General features: G+C 51.2%; 1 protein-coding gene and 1 long non-coding RNA gene across 22 annotated transcripts in view; one reads left to right on the forward strand and one right to left on the reverse strand.

Annotated features, from left to right (window-relative positions):
* Positions 1 to 18,103, reverse strand: part of LOC103351327 (uncharacterized) — a 555,796-nt gene that overhangs the window by 77,316 nt on the left and 460,377 nt on the right. The gene's annotated exons all lie outside the window — the stretch shown is intronic.
* The window catches only part of LOC100343496 (WASH complex subunit 2A), a 58,066-nt gene that overhangs the window by 16,587 nt on the left and 23,376 nt on the right, over positions 1 to 18,103 (forward strand). For all 6 annotated transcript variants that reach the window (XM_008269863.4, XM_051823717.2, XM_008269865.4 and 3 more), the window contains exons 8-18: positions 1,191 to 1,238; positions 3,967 to 4,074; positions 5,131 to 5,212; positions 7,924 to 8,042; positions 8,384 to 8,441; positions 9,537 to 9,596; positions 10,278 to 10,454; positions 12,658 to 12,785; positions 15,108 to 15,194; positions 16,478 to 16,579; positions 17,899 to 18,030. In XM_008269863.4, coding sequence (XP_008268085.1) covers positions 1,191 to 1,238; positions 3,967 to 4,074; positions 5,131 to 5,212; positions 7,924 to 8,042; positions 8,384 to 8,441; positions 9,537 to 9,596; positions 10,278 to 10,454; positions 12,658 to 12,785; positions 15,108 to 15,194; positions 16,478 to 16,579; positions 17,899 to 18,030 — 1,101 coding nt within the window. The remainder of the gene's footprint in view (positions 1 to 1,190; positions 1,239 to 3,966; positions 4,075 to 5,130; positions 5,213 to 7,923; positions 8,043 to 8,383; positions 8,442 to 9,536; positions 9,597 to 10,277; positions 10,455 to 12,657; positions 12,786 to 15,107; positions 15,195 to 16,477; positions 16,580 to 17,898; positions 18,031 to 18,103) is intronic.

The following is an 18,103-nucleotide window of genomic DNA, read 5'->3' on the forward strand; positions in this document are numbered from 1 at the left end:
CCATAAAATCTACACCAGAGGATGCCTAGAGCATTTAGCTTTGCTTTCATCTCCACTGTATTCACATTCACAGCACGTAATCTTTTTTTTTTTTTTTTTTTTTTTTTTTTTTTTTTTAATTTTAAAGTTTGTTTATTGAAAGCCAAGGGAGATGGGGGGGGGTGGAGGGGAGACAGACAATGAGATCTCCCATTTGCTGGTCCCCTCTCCAAATGCCTGTGGCAGCTGATGCCAGGGCAGACCTGGCAAGGCTAAAGCCAAGAGCCAGGAATTCAATCCGAGTCTCCCACACATATGGCAGGGACACAGGTGCTTGAGCCATGACCTGCTACCTCCGGGGATGTGCATTAGCAGGAAGCTGGAATGAGGGGCAGAGCTGGGACACGATCAAGTCACTCTAATATGGAACACATATGCCCCAAGCAGCAGGCCAAACACCTGCCCCCACAGAGCGTAATCTGACTTATAGTCCTAGGTCCTGGAGTCTGTGGGCCCTCACCACACGTGTATCTGGCTGGAGTTGTCCCTTCAATAGAATGCTGCTCACTGGCCGGTGATCAGTGCTTGTACAATTTCTCGATGTCTCAGCAGACTCTGCTGTGTGCCTGTGCCTGTTTTCTCATCACCCTCTGTGTCTCCTCTCCTACCATCCCTGCTCCAGCTTCAAAGAAAACTTAGCTTTCTCCAGCTAACCTTGCTGGGGTAGAGGCCATTAGCTGAATCTTTTGTTTTTAGCTGTCGCCGTTGATTGTGGCCCTTTTAGCAGATTGCTGGTAGCAGATACCATTGTTCCTTTCTTGGGCCTGAGGAAGCGGCTGCCTTAGCTCTTCGGAATATGCAGAGCCGTTTCAAAATGTAAAATAACACAAAGCAACTTTTGGTGTTTTCATTAATTTAATCTGCAGCTCTCCCTTTAAATCTGAGGAGTAGAGTTGGAAGTGCAGAGGTGTTTAAATGAACCACAAAAGTTAGGTGTTGGCAGGGAGCAGCCCTTCGCCACATTGCCAGCTCCCGCTCATGGGCGCTCCTTGATCCCCTGGGTGACGGGGCAGGGTCAGTGGCAGAAACTGAGCCGCAGCCTTTGCACACGGGGCAGCATCAGTTTGCCCCCGACACTTAGACCTGAAATCATTCTGTGCTCCTCAGTGAAGCCTGTGTTAAGGACAAAGCCTTTTTCTCCCCTCCCACAGGAATCCGATGAGGATTTTGCCAATCAAAGTGACAATGACCAGAACCAGGTAAGGCCCCTGCATCGAGGCGACTTTGTTTTCAACTTCTAACTGAAGCTTAGCTGTAGACTTAAAATCCCTTGTGAAGATCGAGAGCTACTGAGGATTTTTCTTTAAGCACTTGATGCATTGAGAACTTTGCTGTACTTTCTGTAAGTTTTACTTGCCTAAATTGTCTCTCTTTCTGAGACATCAGAGAGGGTAAGAAGCACAGTTGAGAAACAGAGCCTCTGAGAGGTTCATTCCACGTCACTCAGCTGCCACGCTGAAGACAAGGCGGCAGGAACGCTGGCAAGCACCGGTTCACAGATGAACATCTTCTGGCCATTTTGTTGGCACATGGCTAAGTGCAGCTGTGTATCTCCCTCTAAGGACATACCATTCTCAGAATGGGCATTGTCTCATGTTAGTAACGTGAATTTCCTTGTCATTTTAAACGGTCTCTATAATTTGCTTTGTGAATTTCTGCATTTTTAAACTTGCTGATGTGTGAGACTGTCAGCAACTCTTAAGTGGGAGAAGCAGGCCTAGAGTTTTGTTTTGGAGGTCCGCTGCTCTCGGTGTTGTCACACGTAGAAGTGTCTTTGCGTCTGTGAACTGTTTCTTGGGACTACGAAGTGGAGTCACACGTGAGTGGGCTCCTGGAACCCCTGTGTGATGGGTGCTCCACGATACAGATCGTGACCCCCATTTTGCTACATTGTCATCAGCATGGAGCGGGTCATGTCAGCTAGATTTTTGTTTCGCATACCAAGGGTACTCCACAAGTTCATGGAAAATAGAATGAAAAGATAAGGTCATTTGGGTACAGAAAATTTTGTATTCATGAATGTTATTGGTCTCTGATTTTAACACTCTATTTTTGGAAAATATTTCTGTGGACTTTATACTTAGATAATTTTCGAACAGTGCAATAGAGTGATTAAAAGCATTGATGTACCCAGTGGTTTTTATGGAGGGTTTTTAAAAAAAGCTCCTATGTGTTACGAAAAAAACTATACATGGGCTTCCGAATTTTTTTTTTTTTTTGCCTCAAACATAAACTGATCCTTCTATTTTTCCACAAACTTTTTGAAGTACCTTTCTGTTAAAGGTAGAGTGGTTTCACACACCACAGCTAGTGGCAGAGTTGTGGTGATTGAATTAGAGCATGTTAAGTAATTTTAGCAAAGTGCCTGGCACAAATTACTGATTTAAGCATTTAAAAAAACGTTTACAGTAGACATACGTGTACCAGTGGGTAGATTTGGAAAATTAGAACATGACAGATCAGGCTAGGTTTGAGCCCTCTAGTCCTCATCTCCATGTGTTCTCCCAAGGTGACCGGTGTTGTGGTCTGTGAGTGTCTATGTAGGTTATTTCCTTTGCTTTCTTTTCTTTTCTTTTCTTTTTTTTTTTTTTTTTTTTTTTTTGACAGGCAGAGTGGACAGTGAGAGAGAGACAGATCCGATGGCAGGAGCCAGGAGCCAGGTGCTTTTCCTGGTCTCCCATGGGGTGCAGGGCCCAAGCACTTGGGCCATCCTCCACTGCACTCCCTGGCCACAGCAGAGAGCTGGCCTGGAAGAGGGGCAACCGGGACAGAATCCGGCGCCCCGACCGGGACTAGAACCCGGTGTGCCGGCGCCGCTAGGCGGAGGATTAGCCTAGTGAGCCGCGGCGCCAGCCCTATTTCCTTTGCTTTCACTAATACATCTGTGTGCGTAGAGGTGGTAGGGGTGTATACGTGGGGGCCAGGGGCAGATGTCACCCTGGATTTGTCATTCTGAAATTCTTTACTTGACCTTTCTTTTTTCTTTTAACCTGCTCAGGATTCTTTGTTTTTTTAGTTTCTAAAATGTATTTGGAAGGCAGAGAAAGAGAGAGACCGACAGGCAGAGATCCAACTGCTGGCTTGCTCCTGCAAATGCTCACAATAGCCCGGACTAGGCCAGGCAGAGACCAGGAGCTGGGAACTCAATTCAGGTTTCTCGTGTGAGTGACAGGGATCCAGTACTCCAGCCGTTACCGCCTACCTCTCAGAGTGTGCCTTAGTAGGAACCAGAGCTGGGACTTGAACCCAGGTACTCCAGTATCGGATATGGGCATTCCCAGCAGTGTTTTAACTGCTGAGCCAAAACTTTTTTATTTATTTTCATTTTATTCAAGAGACAGATTTCCCCTTGGCTGGTTTACTCTCCCAATGTCCACAATAGCTAGGGCTGGTCCAGCCTGAAGCTGGGAGCTGGGAACTTAATCTTTATCTCCCATGTGGGTGGCAGGGACCCAAGTGCTTGAGCCATCAGCTTTTGCTGTCCAGGGTTTGCCTTAGTAGGAAGCTGGAATCGGGCCCCGAGCCAGGACTAAGACACAGGTACACTGACAAGGGCTGCAGCCATCCAAGTGTTGTGTTAGCGGCTGCTCCAAATACCTACCACTAGTATTCTTACGAAGATAAGACTGTACTTTATTTTTATTTCTCTGTGATGGGCATGTTGAATGTTGCAGTGTTCCGCTTTTATGTTCTTGCTCTTCTCCTTGGTAAAGGGTGAAATGCTTCTCTGGATTCTTGGGTAGTGTTGTGCGGGCACATTCTAGCACATGTGTGCTGTGCTGCTTCAGGACGTGCTGTGCGCGCTCATCATCATCACGTTAAGAAGTCGTTCCCTTTTCAAAGCAGGAACCTGGAGGCAGGGTGTCAGTGGCTCCCCCAGCCTGACGACAGCCTCCAGAGCTCTAACCTGGCCTCTTACACTCCCAGCACACGGCGCAGAGGAGCGACGAGGAAGAGGATGACGACGGCTGTGACCTTTTCGCTGACTCTGAGAAGGAGGAGGATATCGAGGAGGCCGATGGAGATTCCAAGCCTGTAAGGGAGCGTGTAGCTGGAATCACTTGGCCCTGGCTCATCAGTGGGCCCTTGGACTCATTCCTCGCATGGCTGCTTGTATTTGCGGCCTTCTCATGTTCCATGGTGTCTGCGATTTCATTTATGTGCTTAAAAATAATTGCCTTGAACGTACCACTTTCTTGTCCAGCTGTGATGACTCCACAAGGCAGGCAGATCATTCCGAGTAGATTCAATTCCAGAGGGTTATTTGGTTTGTTTGTTTTGTTTCAGGATTTCTTTATTTGTTTGAAAGATGGAGGGAGGGAAGTAGGGAGAGAAAGAGAAAGAGAGATATGGATGTTTTTTTAACTTTTATTTTGTAAATATTTACAAAATTATTATTATTACATTATTTTGTAAATTTCCAAAGTACAGCTTATGTCTTCCCCCCCCCCCCAATAACTTCCCTCCCACCCGCAACCCTCCCATCTCCCGCTCCCTCTCCCATTCCATTCGCATCAAGATTCATTTTCAATTGAGATATGGATCTTAACATGTGCTTGCTCATTCCCCAAATGGCTGCAACAGCTGGGGCTGGGCCATGCCAAGGCTAGGAGCCAGGAACACCATCCAGATCTTATAAAAGTACTTGGGCCATCGTCTGCTGCTTTTCCAGGTGCCTTAGCAGGACCCTGGATCGGAAGCAGAGTCATTGAGACTTGAACTAGCACTTGGATATGGGATGCCCATGTTGCAAGCAGTAGCTTAACCCCCAGCACCACAATGCTGACCCCTCCGTGTTCCTGCCTCTCCTCCTGAGTGCTTTGTTCTAGTTTTCTGATTCAGATTTTCAAGTATCAAAGTGAAGTATTAATGAATAAGGAAATGAAGTGTTTCCTCCCTGAGAGGTACATTTTATGAGTCCTGTTCCTTGAGTGGTCTGAAGAGAGTGTAAATCCCTTTAAATGAAATGTAATGTCTCCTGGGTTCAATTTCTCTGCTGTTACACACTTAATTTTGTGAGCTGTCCAAAAGTAACGTACACTAGTTTAGCCTGTTAGAAAAACGGATTCTCTTGGTCTCTCCTGCCTGTAGAAAAGACCCACGTCCTTTGCTGATGAGCTGGCAGCACGAATCAAAGGAGACGCCCCCAGCCGGCCGGAAGAGGAACAGACAGGTGGGCACCAGGACGAGTTAACTGGGGGGGTTGGTGGGTGACACCCGGGACCCTCTACTGGTTTCACAATGGTAGAACTAGTGTGCTTTAAAGATTTATTTACTTACTTGAAAGAGTTATACAGGGAAAGGAGAGATAGAGAGTTTTTTTTTTTTTTTTAAGTTTGTTTATTTGAAAGAGTTAGAAAAAGAGACAGAGTTCTGGGGGAGAGAGAGATCTTCATCTGCTGGTTCACTCTCCAGATGGCCAATCTCCAGATGGCCACAATGGTCAGGGCTGGACTAAGCCAAAGCCAAGAGCCAGGAGCTTCATCTGGGTCTCCTGTATGGGTACAGGGGCCCAAGCACTTAGACCAACCTCCGCTGGTTTCTCAGGCCGTTAGCAGGGAGCAGGATTGGAAGTGGAGCAGCCGGGACTCGAACTGGTGCCCATATGGGATGCTGGTCTCTCAGGCAGGGCTTCACCCGCTACGCCACAGCGCCGGCCCCAGAGCACCTTTCTTAGTGACTGGGACGCACAAGGCATAAATTGTGGTTCCCACTGTTTGCTGTGTACACTGCCTGTGAAAACGGCACACCATGGACCCCACAGGGGAATCGCTCATGGGCCGACTGCGTATCTGTTCATCAGCCTTTTCAGGCACCACCGGGTCCTGCAGAGCTCCATGGCACCAGGGAAGCATCCCTGGGTTAGCACTGACTCCCATCCGTTGGATCAAACTAAAATGCACTGCAGGGTATGTCCCAGTCACTGAGCGGGGTGGGAAGTTTCCCGGGTCACTCTCTCACACAGGCAGCCCTGGTGTGCACGGGCCTCTGGCATGCGTGTGGCTGCCGCCCACGTTCCAGGCAGGTGTTTGGGGCACCGCCTCTGGTGCTCGGGTGGGGCTGACCTGCGCTAGGCTATGAGTAGGAGGATGACAGGTGTTTTATAAAGGGTCAGGGTAGAGCATGTGGAGGGTCTAAAGAAGGGCTGTCAGAGAAGGTCAGGGTGTAATGCACAGGGCTGGGGGGAGATGAGGTGGTGAGAAGTTGACTGACCAGTAGTGGCTAGATAGGAGCAAGAAGTGCTGGGCTTCTGGTGCATAGTAAGTGACTGCAAGTTTCATGTTAAACTAGATGGGGCTAGCACTGTGGCATGGTAGGCTGAGCATCTGCTGTGCTGCTGGCATCCCATACGCATTCCTGTTAGCATCGCGGCTGCTCCTTTTCTGATCCAGCTCTTTGCTTATGGCCTGGGAAAGCACTGGAAGATGACCCAAATGCTTGGGCCCCTACACCTATGTGGGAGACCCAGAAGGGGCTCCTGGCTCCTGGCTTTGGATCAGCCCAGGTCTGGCTGTTGTGGCCGTTTGGGGAGTGAACCAGCGAATGGAAGAGCTCTCTCTCTGTCTCTCCCTCTCTCTGTAACTCTGCCTCTCAAATAAATCTTTAAAAAATTTTTAAAAACTGTCCCATAAGGCCGGCGCCGCGGCTCACTAGGCTAATCCTCCGCCTAGCGGCGCCGGCACACCGGGTTCTAGTCCCGGTAGGGGCTCCGGATTCTGTCCCAGTTGCCCCTCTTCCAGGCCAGCCCTCTGCTGTGGCCAGGGAGTGCAGTGGAGGATGGCCCAGGTGCTTGGGCCCTGCACCCCATGGGAGACCAGGAAAAGCACCTGGCTCCTGGCTCCTGCCATCGGATCAGCGCGGTGCGCCGGCCGCAGCGCGCCAACCGCGGCGGCTACTGGAGGGTGAACCAACGGCAAAGGAAGACCTTTCTCTCTGTCTCTCTCTCTCACTGTCCACTCTGCCTGTCAAAAAAAAAAAAAAAAACAAACAAACAAAAAAAAAAACTGTCCCATAATATACATATATACCATATTTATGTTTGTTACAATTTGCTTAATATAAAAAAAAATCCACATGGAGATAGTAAGGGCGGACCACATGTTGTCGAAACCATGCCATATCCTTCAGGCCTTACGATCAGGAGGAGCGAACCCTCAGAAGACGTGGGCCGAGGGGAAGGGCGAGAGCTCCCCTTGAGATGGGAGGCCTCCTCCTCCCCCGCCAGTGCTCCCTGTAATTCTATTTCTGAGCCTATTGACTCGGAAACTTGGCCAACACAATTCATGACACGCTGCTTGCCGTGCTGAGGACCCGGGTCTGGCTCATTCACTTTCCCAGAGCAGCTGAGAGCCTGGTTTTTTGGGGGGTGGTTCTAGGATTAGCGGTGGGATGGAGTGGGAATGCCTGTGAGATCTGCATCACCAGCATCTGTAGCACTTAGGTCTCCTGGACTTCTCTGGAAGTCTGGGAACAGGGGCTCTCTGGCATTTGCTTCCTATAAAGGGCATGTCGCGTCCTTCCACGTTCAGCAGCAGCATCCCCTCCATTCCCCTCCTGGCCGTGTCAGTCTGCAGGTCTCTTTTCAGTTGGTCTTTGCATCCTTAGTGGGACAGGATCTGGGGGCAGATGATCCGAGTGTTTCAGAATAAACAGGTCCATGTGGAGGGAGAGCGCCTCGAGGCTTCACCCCGTCCACTCCAGGCTGTGCAGAGCCTGTTGAGGGACTCAGGGCACGTCCCGTGGCTTGTGCTTGCCCTCGAACTCTCCTTGTTAAATACGGGTCCATGAGCTTCGTGCCACTGTTCGTACAGAGACGGCCCACGGGGATCTGAGTCCAAACCCATTGTGAACCCTGCATGGACGTCATTGTTTTCTGTTCTCTAGATGACGACGATAATTTGTTTGCACCCCCTAAGCTGACCGACGAAGACTTCTCCCCGTTTGCTTCCAGAGGCGGCCTATTCAGTGGCGGGCAGGGACTTTTCGACGATGAGGATGAGGAGGTGAGTCCGGGCGACGCCACAGCGCTCCCTCCCTGCCGCGGGGTGCACTCCTCAGGAATCCATAGGCTTTGGTCTTTCAGTGGGGGAAAGTGGCTTCCTGCTTGTGAGTTGCTTCTGGGGACACTGGGAGAACATGTTTAGGAGCTGTGTCTACTTGGGAGAGTCAGCCAGGACTGGACCGAGGCCACAGCTAGTCTGCGCATGGCAGCCGATTCTCTCCAGAACAGTGAATGTGCAGCTTCCCATTTCACGGGCTCCTTTACATTTTGTAGATTCCAAATCCTGATCACACTTGCACTTGGCCCCCTATATTAAGCATTTTCTGGCCTCCCGCATTGCAGAGTGACCTGTTCACGGCCGCGCCGCGGGATCAGCAGAGCCGGGCCCCCGTGCACGAAGGTGAGCTGGGGCCGGGATCCAGGCTGCCTCTGCTGCTCGGCGCGCCGAGTCCCCAGAGCTGTGTCGTTCCCAGCAGGAGTAGGTGGGGCCCCGGAGGTGCTCTCAAGCTGTGTTCCTTTGTCCAACAAGAAGCTTGAACCAGCTAAAAGCTAAATCCTCAGGAGTTTATGTCTTGGGAAAACCTGTGCCGTCTCTAAACCCATGTCTCAATATTTCCTTTCTGAGGAGAGAATTCATCAAAACGTCAGGAAAAGTACATGATGGCAGTGCTGAGGGTATTTTTAGTTTAGTGAAGTTGAATGTGAATGAACATCGCTAATATTCTCTGTAGGTTGGAGATCAGTAATTCCCTGTCTCAGCCTGCATTAAACTATCTGTTGCGTGTTTTGTCTTCATTTTTACTTACTTGACAGACAGGGCTCACATCTGCTGTTTCACTCCCAGGCGTCCCAGATGGCTGAGGCTGAAGCCGAGAGTCGGGGACCCAAGCCTGTTTCCCCTGTGGGAGGCAGGAACCCCATTACTTGAGGCATCACCTCTGCCTCCCAGGGTCTGCGTTAGCAGGCAGATAGTCACGAGCCAGAGCTGGAACTTAAGCCAGGAGCCCAGAACTCAGATCTTCCATGTGGGAGGCGGGGATCCGCATACTCAAACTGTCACCGCCTGCCTCCCCAGTGCACGTTAGCAGGAAGCTGGAACAGGGTGCGGGGCTGGCACGTGGGCTCAGGTACACTGCAGACGTCCTAGTGGCACTGGTGGCTGGGCCTCCTTTCCGTCTTTCCTCTTACAGTCTTCATACTTTTCACTGCTGTCTCAAAGCTGTTGCTACTTTTTTTGGTCATTATTTGTGTCATCTAACCTCTGTGGGTAAAGCTAGGACTATTTGGGGAAGCCCATTGGCTCTGCCCTCCCCCCTGAGAGCCCCCTATTTGTGCTCCCTGGACACACAGCTTAGATGATGTGAAACCCAAGAAAGAAGCTCTGACATCAGGGTCTCTTGTTAGCGACGTGTCTCACTTCACGCATGTCAGGAAGGCGGGCCAAACAAGGGAAGTGCTGCGTGTGTGATGGGTATCTGTCTGTTGCTCGTTCCAGAACCTTCATCCACCAAACCTGCAAAGAAAATCCCAGCAGGAGGAATTTCCGTGTTTTTAGGTAATAGAACTTCAAATTTTTGTTTTTAATGGTTGCCTTTATTTGAGAGGCAGAGCTATAGACGGAGGGGAGGGGGTGGGGTCTTCTATCGGCTGGTTCACACCCCAAGTGGCTGCAACAACCAGAGCTGGGCTGATCTGAGGCCGAGAGCCAGGAGCTTCCTCCGGGTCTGCAATGCAGTGCAGGGCCTCTTGGGCCATCTTTCACTGCCTTACTAGGCCTCGGGCAGGGAGCTGGATCAGAAGAGTAGCCGGGACACACGTATCCGGGACACACGTATCCGGGACACACACTGGTGCCCATATGGGATGTCGGCACTGCTCATCCTGCTATGCCACAGCACACGGCCCCTGGGTTTGTTTTTTTAAGACAGTGTCAGCACTGCTGTGTCATTTTAAAATTTGTCCTCTACGGCTGGCTGGAGACAAGGAGGTATCTGAGGACTTCAGCCAGAGGGCACAGCTCGAAAAGAGCACCCTTACTGGTGTCGGCTCCCGTCGTCTCGGACAGCAGTGGCTTAGGACTTTCTGTTCTTAGTGGCCGGGAGATTTTGCATGTGGGGACGTGTGTCGTGGTAACTGCCAGGTGATGGGGCCCAGGCAGCGTGTGTGGTGGAAGAACGGGAAGTCCTTAGCAGGCGGCGCAGCTTAGAGTGTGGCGGTCCTGTCTCTGCACCCACAGGGGACACTGCTGTATTTGGTGCCACCTCTGCACCCTCACGGAGGGAGCCCCAGAAGCCTGAGCAGCCCCCTCCCGGGAAGAGCCCCCGCCCCCCAGCTTCTGCCGGCCTGTTTGCTGACGACGAGGAGGACGACGAGGACTTTTTTGCGGCATCTCACAGCAAGCCTTCCAAGACAGGTACTCGTCTTGGCCTCCGCTGCTGGGGAGTTAGCCAGAAAAAAAAAAAAAAACACCCTGAGCTGAAACCGCCGAAGCTGCCGCAGCTCTGTGGGGTGCTCAGTACCAGAATTCCTTCCCCGGCTTCCCTGTAGTCGAGCTGCTCTGTGTGTATCCATAGGCGCGTGCCTCGGAGGCCTCTGCGCAACAGACCGCTCTTTTCTGCCCCAGAAACTTCCGGGAACAGAGGCTGTGGTCAGCGTTAGGCTGCTGCTCCAGTGGGTCTGGGACAGGGCCTGAGCATCCGCATTTCTCACAAGCGCCCTGGTGGGCGGGGGTCCCAGCTTTGGGGGTCACACCAGGGGTGGCCAGACCCAGAAGGGAAGGGTTGGTTACCGAAGTGCAGGCAGAATTCAAGGACTTGGAAAGGAGTGAGTGACGAGCAGAACTGGCAGAAGCAGAGAGCGTTTAGAAGCAGGGCAGCTGCACTTGGCTGTCTTCCCAGCGTTGGGAGTGGGAAGTCAGGCTGAAGGCGAAGCGTGCGAGCAGGTGGTAGCCTCAGCACTGTAGAAAGAGCACAGATACATGGTCGCTCGAATCTAGGCCGGCTGGCACGACTGAAGGCCGGCAGGCAGGCGTGCCTCCTGTGGCCACACAGGGCTCCTAGGGGCTGGATATCCTGAACTGACCCAGAATCCCAGATAAGTTGGCGCTGCTTTTTTTTTTTTTTCTTTCTCTTGACATCGCTTGGTCTCTGGGGACATTCCCGAAGCAGTGGCCTCATTCCAGCAACTCCCATGCATCATTCAGGGTGGCAGGTGCTTGTGGGAGTGAAAGCAGCCAAATGCTCACCAGGAGAGCAAGTGGGGTTCTTCCAGTTCGTGGCCTCTTTGGGGCTGTTAGAAGGAGGTGGATGCAGGTCAACTTGGGCACATTCCTAGGTGCAGTAAGTGGGAAAGGGAAAATGCAAATGGGTAGACACTGTCCTGGTTCTTACAAGTGAAAGCCTGACTGTGGACCGTTCATGTTAATATGTTAGCAAATCCCACGGGGCAGTGGAAGCCCTGTGCTTGCCTTGCTTCAGCGGGCAGATAGAGTTAGGGGGGGTTTCAGTCTTAGCTTTAATCCATTTCTGTATAGTGTGGTTTTTAAAGCAGCCAGAGCAAACCCTTACGTCTCAGATACCTGTGGTGGCCTTGGATGCCCCTCGTAAGTGAAGGTTTCTCTTTACCCTGTAACTAGCCCACACCATTCTAAGCATAGGGTGCTGCTGCTTGGACAGGCGTGTCGGCCAGGGGTTAAACTGTCTGAGCTGCTGTGGTGGGCCTTGAAAAATTCCAAGGCTAGCTTACAGTTCCACTTAATGCTTCCTTATAACTAATCAAGGACAACAGACGTTTTCTTTTTATTCCGGACAGGGGAAGTACTTTTTTTTTTTTAAGGTTTATTTATTATTTGAGAGACAGAGGCTGAGAGAGAGAGAGAGATGGGAAGAGATGGAGGAAGGTCTTCCATCCGCTGGTTCACTCCTCAAATGGCTGCAACGGCCAGAGCTGAGCTGAACTGAAGGCAGGAGCCTGGAGCTTCTTCCGGGTCTCCCATGTGGGTGCAGGGGCCCAAGGACTTGGGCTGTCTTCTACTGCTTTCTCAGGCCACAGCAGAGATCTGAAGAGGAATAACCTGGACTTGAACTGGCACCCACGTGGGATGCTGGCACTACAGGTGGTGGCTTTACCCGGTATGCCACAGTGCTGCCGGCCCGAAAGAACGTTTAATCTATGGATTTTTTTTTTTTTTTTTTTTTTTTTTTGGACAGGCAGAGTGGACAGTGAGAGAGAGAGACAGAGAGAAAGGTCTTCCTTTGCCGTTGGTTCACCCTCCAATGGCCGCCGCGGCCGGCGCGCTACAGCCGGCGCACCGCGCTGATCCGATGGCAGGAGCCAGGAGCCAGGTGCTTTTCCTGGTCTCCCATGGGGTGCAGGGCCCAAGCACCTGGGCCATCCTCCACTGCACTCCCTGGCCACAGCAGAGAGCTGGCCTGGAAGAGGGGCAACCGGGACAGAATCTGGCACCCCGACCGGGACTAGAACCTGGTGTGCCGGCGCCGCTAGGCGGAGGATTAGCCTAGTGAGCCGCGGCGCCGGCCTAATCTATGGATTTTACGGTGGGAATTGTTTGTTGTCATTACCTTGGTGTGATTTTGTGCTGTGGTATCTTTTCAAAGACAAAGTCAAACCCAGTGCCGATATCTTTGACGAAGAGGAGGGAGATCTATTCAAAGAAAAACCAGCGGCTTTGCCAGAAGATACTGTGAATCAGACAGATGAAAATAAAGCAAGAGCCAAGAAGCAGGTGAGCCAGAGGGAAGGGTCCATGAGGCATGGCATGGGCCAGCCTGTTCCCACCTCTGCAACCCAGAGGGACATACTCTGCCCCTTCAAGATTAGACCCCAGAACCTCTAAGTGGGAGAAGGCAGAGGGAGTGGGTAGAACAAACACGGAGCCAACCGCCACCCAGGTTCTGGGATCCCTTGGAGTTTGCCAATTCCTTTTGTGTTTCTGAACCTTTCTACACTTACATGTAAAAAGTTGTGGTCATCATGGTGTTTCACCCCTAAATATTTCATTAAGTACCTTTTGGAAAGACTCCCATAAAATCAAAACACCATTTTCAACAGCCCCATGATGAACAGTGATTCTGCAGTAGAATCTGATGTCTGGCCCACATTCACATGGCTCCATTTTGCCCCAGAATAATACCCAACAGTGAGACTGATTTAAAATCGTCTTCCTGCATGGTCTGTATCCTAATTTTCTCTCTCATCTCCAAATAGCCTTTATGCCTTTTTGTTTTTATGGCCAGCCCCTCTTTTTTTTTTTTTTTTTTTTTGTAGACTATCATCTCATTTGGATTTACCTGATTACTTTGCTATGGTTATATTCAATGTAAACATTGCATTTTTAAAAAATATTTACATATGTATTTACTGAAAGGCAGGGTATAAGAGGGGGAGAGATGGAGAAAGAGCTCTTTTCCATTTTCTGGTTTGCTTCCCAAATGGCTAAAACAGCCGGGGCTGGTCTGGCCAAAGCCAGGAGCCAGGAACTCCATCCCCGTCTCCCAGGTGGGTAGCAGGGGCCCAAGTACTGGACCATCACCTGCTGCCTTCCCAGGCATATTTTCAGGGAGCTGGATGGAAAGAGAAGTAGCCTGGACTCAGAACCAGCACCCTGATATGGACTGCCCTTGGGTGTGGGATACAGGCATCTCCTGCGGCATCTCACCCTGCTGGGCCACAATGCCAGCCCCATGTGAAGCGTTTTTGACAAGAATACAGGCAAGCAAGGTGTGCACTTTCCACTGTGTCGCCTCCTGAGACACCTCAGGTCTACCCCCCGCTGCCCAGGTGCTGGAGCTTGGTTGCTAGGCTAAAATGGTGCCCACCACACAGTCTCTGTTGGACCGATATCCTGCTCTGTCATCAGGAAGTTGGTGTCTGAGTGAGACACCCTATTTGCAAGCACCCTGTTTGCCAGCCACCTGCTCGGTGGTTCTCACACCACTGAAGGTCTTTTCCCGAGCCAGTTGTCCTTTGGGGTGTAAGAGTGTCTGTTGGTACTGTGTCTCCATGTTTATGGGCTGGCTGCCTTCTGAGTAGGTTTTAGTGTTGCTCTGGAGCCGTGGACTGTTTGTTTCCCGTCCACTATTCCCTTTACCCCTCTCATGTTCTTCACGGGTGCTCATATTGGCCCAAGCTCAGCCAGTGGGCTGTGTGGCGCGTGGGTCTTTATTCCTTCCGGCTGCTGCTGCTCCCCTGCTGTCCCACCCAGCTTGCTCCTGTTTGTGAAGCACTTCTCATCATGCCCTGTCCTTGCTGTGGAGCCCAACTCTCCCTGCCTACCACCTGTCCCGGACTTCAGGGCTCCTGAGGCAGCCTGGCTCTGCGTCTCTGATGGCGCACGTGAACCAGCGTCTGCTGGACCACATGTGTCTTCTGCCTGGCACATCCTAGCTTGGACCATCTCGCGGTGCCAAGGTCTTGTCTCTCATGAGAAACTTAACTTCTCAAGCTATTACTCTTCCTTCTTTCCTAACTTGCACCAAGTTTCAAATTTTCTTGCATAACTCCCTTTGTATTCTTTTACACTTGATCTTAGCCAAAAGGCCGAGAAGCGATCCCCTTTGTATTCTTTTAATTGTGTGTGTTTGCAAGGCAGTGAGAGACAGAGCTCTCCCAGCTGGTTCTCTCCCCAAATGTCTGTAACAGCTGGGGCTGAGCCAGGCTGATGCTGGAACCTGGGCGCTCCATCTGGTCTCCCGCATGGGTGGCAGAGACCCAGTTGCTTGTGCCATCACCTGCTACCTCCTCGGATACGTACACCTAGGATACAAGAAGCTGGAATTGGAAGCAGAGCTAGGAATTGAACCCGGGCACTCCGATACGGGATGTAGGCATCCCAAGTGAGATGTGAACTCCTGCGTCCCTGCCCGCTCCCTCTGTTGGTTTTGTGTGAACTGTGCACACGCAGCACCTTTATTCCCCAGGTGTATTCTCAGCAGACTCATTGCGTTTTCTGAATGAGGGATCAGGTCAGTCCTCACCTCAGGTGTCTTGTTCGTTAATCCTCACCTTTCTCTTTTTTTTCTCCAACCCCCATCCCGGCCTCCCGAAGGCAACCCTACCTGCCAACAAAAATCTCAAGCTTTCGTCAGAAACAAAGCCTCACAAAGGTTTGTTTTCGGATGAGGAGGACTCTGAGGTACGGAACTCTTTTTTTCCCTCAGCTCTGGGTCTCAGTGTGTGCATGTGATGTTCGAAACTTCCCCAAATTGTTTTTCTCAGTAAGGGTACCAGGGACTGCAGCAAGCTCCCAAACACTGGAAGTAAAAAGTTAAGCTGATTTTGATGTAGAACACTGGGAAATCCATGCATACAAGTAGACTTTTTAAAGAACCATTTAGTTCTTTGAACGGAATCTCTTGAGATCATACAGTCTTTGGGAAGCAGAATGTATACAGGATTGTACCCTTTGGACTTTGAATCCATTGCGTCTCCTTGGAGGAAAATGATTGTCTAGGATGCTTGGATTTTAGATTATTTCTTGGTCTACGGGAGATGTAGGCTGAGCAGCGCGGAGACCAGCGTGTCTCACTCCCTAGTGGGCGTGGTGCAGTGTGTGCCACCACCATGTGTCCTGACTAGTCACAGCTTGCTGATAGACGTGGTTCGTAGACTGCCCAGGGCCTTCCAGGCACAGTGGTGTTGGCTCACGGGCTTTGCTGCTATTGCAGACGTAGGTCCTTGTAGGACTAATTTTTGGCCAGCCTTTTAAAGGATCGGAAACTTGTGTGGGAGCGGAATGTGGACCTGGCAGAAATTGACATGTGATTGCAAGCCAGTGTGGATGTCAGGGTGAGCTCTCAGGGTTGGCCTGTGCACTCCCAGCCGGGCTGGAGGCTTAGGAACTCTGAGGAAGCAGTGCTTAGCCTTGGTGTCAGTCACACCTTTGCGCCTGGCTTTCATCCAAGGCTCCTGTGCACAAGTTAGCGATTATCCAGGGTCCAGCAAAGCCAAAGTCCCGACCCGAGGCACTGCCCAAGGGTGCCCACACGCTCAGCTCTGCACATTGTCTCCTGTCACCTGCTGGAGCCCTCAGCCTTGTCATCAGGCACCCAGCGCTTGGGGAATCTCCACAGGGGTCTTGCCCCTGTGCAGCACGCTCCCAAGTATCTGGGCCATTTTTCACTGCCTCCCAGGGTATATGTTAGGAAGCTAGATTCAGAGCAGAGTAGCTGGTGCTGGAACCAGCACTCCAAGATGGGGTGTGGGCATCCCAAGCGGCGGCTTAACCTGCCGACGCGCAGCGCCTGCTCCTAGGCCCTGCCATTTTTAAGCCGCTGTCTCAGCTGCCTTCCCCCTCTGACCAGAGCAGCCCAGACACATGGCAGACACCGTGTCCAAGTCTCTGGTGCCTTCTATCGAGCTGATGCTCTGCAAGCTAATAATGTGGAGTAACCAGCAACTTTCATCTCTGTCCAATAGGATTTGTTTTCTTCTCAAAATACAAGCAAGTCAAAAGGTGCACCTCTCCTGCCTAGCAAGCTGCCCACGTCAGTCTCCCTTTTCGATGATGAAGATGAAGAGGTAAGCACGGCAGTTGCAACGTGGATAATTTATTTTGGGATTACCAGGAAATGGTTGCCGAGGTAACCATGTGGCCAGAGGCGCAACAGTAGAAGGTGGTGATGGGGAAACCGGCTCCCTCGAGCTAGTTCACCAAAATATCTGTTTCTGTTTCAGTGACTGTTAGGTTTTCCTTGCTATACATGGGGAGGACAGCAGACTCATGACCTAGTCATGGAAGGCTTTATAGATTTCACTGTATTATTTCCTTAGTTTACTTACTTGTTTTTGAGAGGCAGGGAGAGAGAGCGAGCGAGCGAGCTCCCCTTCACTGCCTCACTCCCCAGATGTCTGCAGGAGCCAGGCTGCTTCAGCCAGGGGCCAGCATTGCAATCCAGGTCTCCCACATGGGTGACGGGAACACGATTGCTTAGGTCATCACCTGCTGTCTCCCAGGAGGCTCCAGTCAGGAACCAGAGCTGGGTACTTAACCCAGGCCACTTTCATGTTGAATGTGGGCATCATAACTAATGTCTTAGCCAAAGGCCTGCCCCAGATTTTATTTTTTGGAATCTGCCTTTGAGAAGTTGTTTTTAGAGGGTGGATCCTTTTTATGCCCAATGGTCACCACAGAAGTCTTGGATAAGGTAGGAGTGAACGGGAGAAGATGGCCATGGGGAGACCTTGCTTTTCTTCCCAGCCCAGGGTGGCGACTCCAAAGCTGGGGAGAGAAATAAGGAAAGGAAGTCCATCTGTCCCCTTGGGCAGGCCAGGCCCTTAGGACGTGGCATCAGGACTCCGGGCCCATTGGCAAGCCAGAAACCTTCAGCAGTTAACTTGGCCTGTGTCAGCCTTGCGGCCTGACAGTAAGTCAGGTCTTAGTGACAGCTAAGACAAACAGCAAACGTTAAGACGGTAATAGAGAAAGTTTGCAGAGGCGATGCGTTTGGCCTAGTGGGTAGGATGCCCAGCGTCCCACATTGGAGTGCCTGGGTCAGGACCTGCTTCCAGCTCCGGACTCCGACTTCCTGCTCGTGCAAGCCCTGGGAGGCAACAGTGACAGCTCTCGTAACTGGGTTCCTGCCACCCATGCGGGAGACTTGGACTGAGTTCCTGGCTTCAGCCTTGACCCAGCCCCAGGTGTTGTCAGCATTTGGAGAACCAGTGAATGGGAGCGTGCTCGCTTGCTCTCTGCCTCCCAAAAAAGAAGCTTTTCTCTCCAAAGCTGTTGTGTTCTGTACCTGACTGGAAACTCACTACCACTTTGGCGCAGGAGACAGTCTTGGGTTTTCTGCTGGTTGGGGGAAGTTGTCCTACCGTTCTGCCTTCCGTTTTTCCAGGATAACCTTTTTGGGGCGACAGCTGCTAAGAAGCCGACATCGTCTCTGCCAGTTCAGAGTCAGGAGAAGGCAAAGCCTCCAGTGCCCTCCACGAAGAAAGCACCTGCCTTACTATTCAGCAGTGACGAGGAGGTGGGTTAACACTCCTTGTTTCTCCTTTGGAGGAGGAGGTTATTGGGTGGGAATTTAGGAAAATGTTTTCTAT

Source organism: Oryctolagus cuniculus, chromosome 15, assembly GCF_964237555.1.
Source record: "Oryctolagus cuniculus chromosome 15, mOryCun1.1, whole genome shotgun sequence".
In the NCBI taxonomy this organism is placed as follows: Eukaryota; Metazoa; Chordata; class Mammalia; order Lagomorpha; family Leporidae; genus Oryctolagus; species Oryctolagus cuniculus.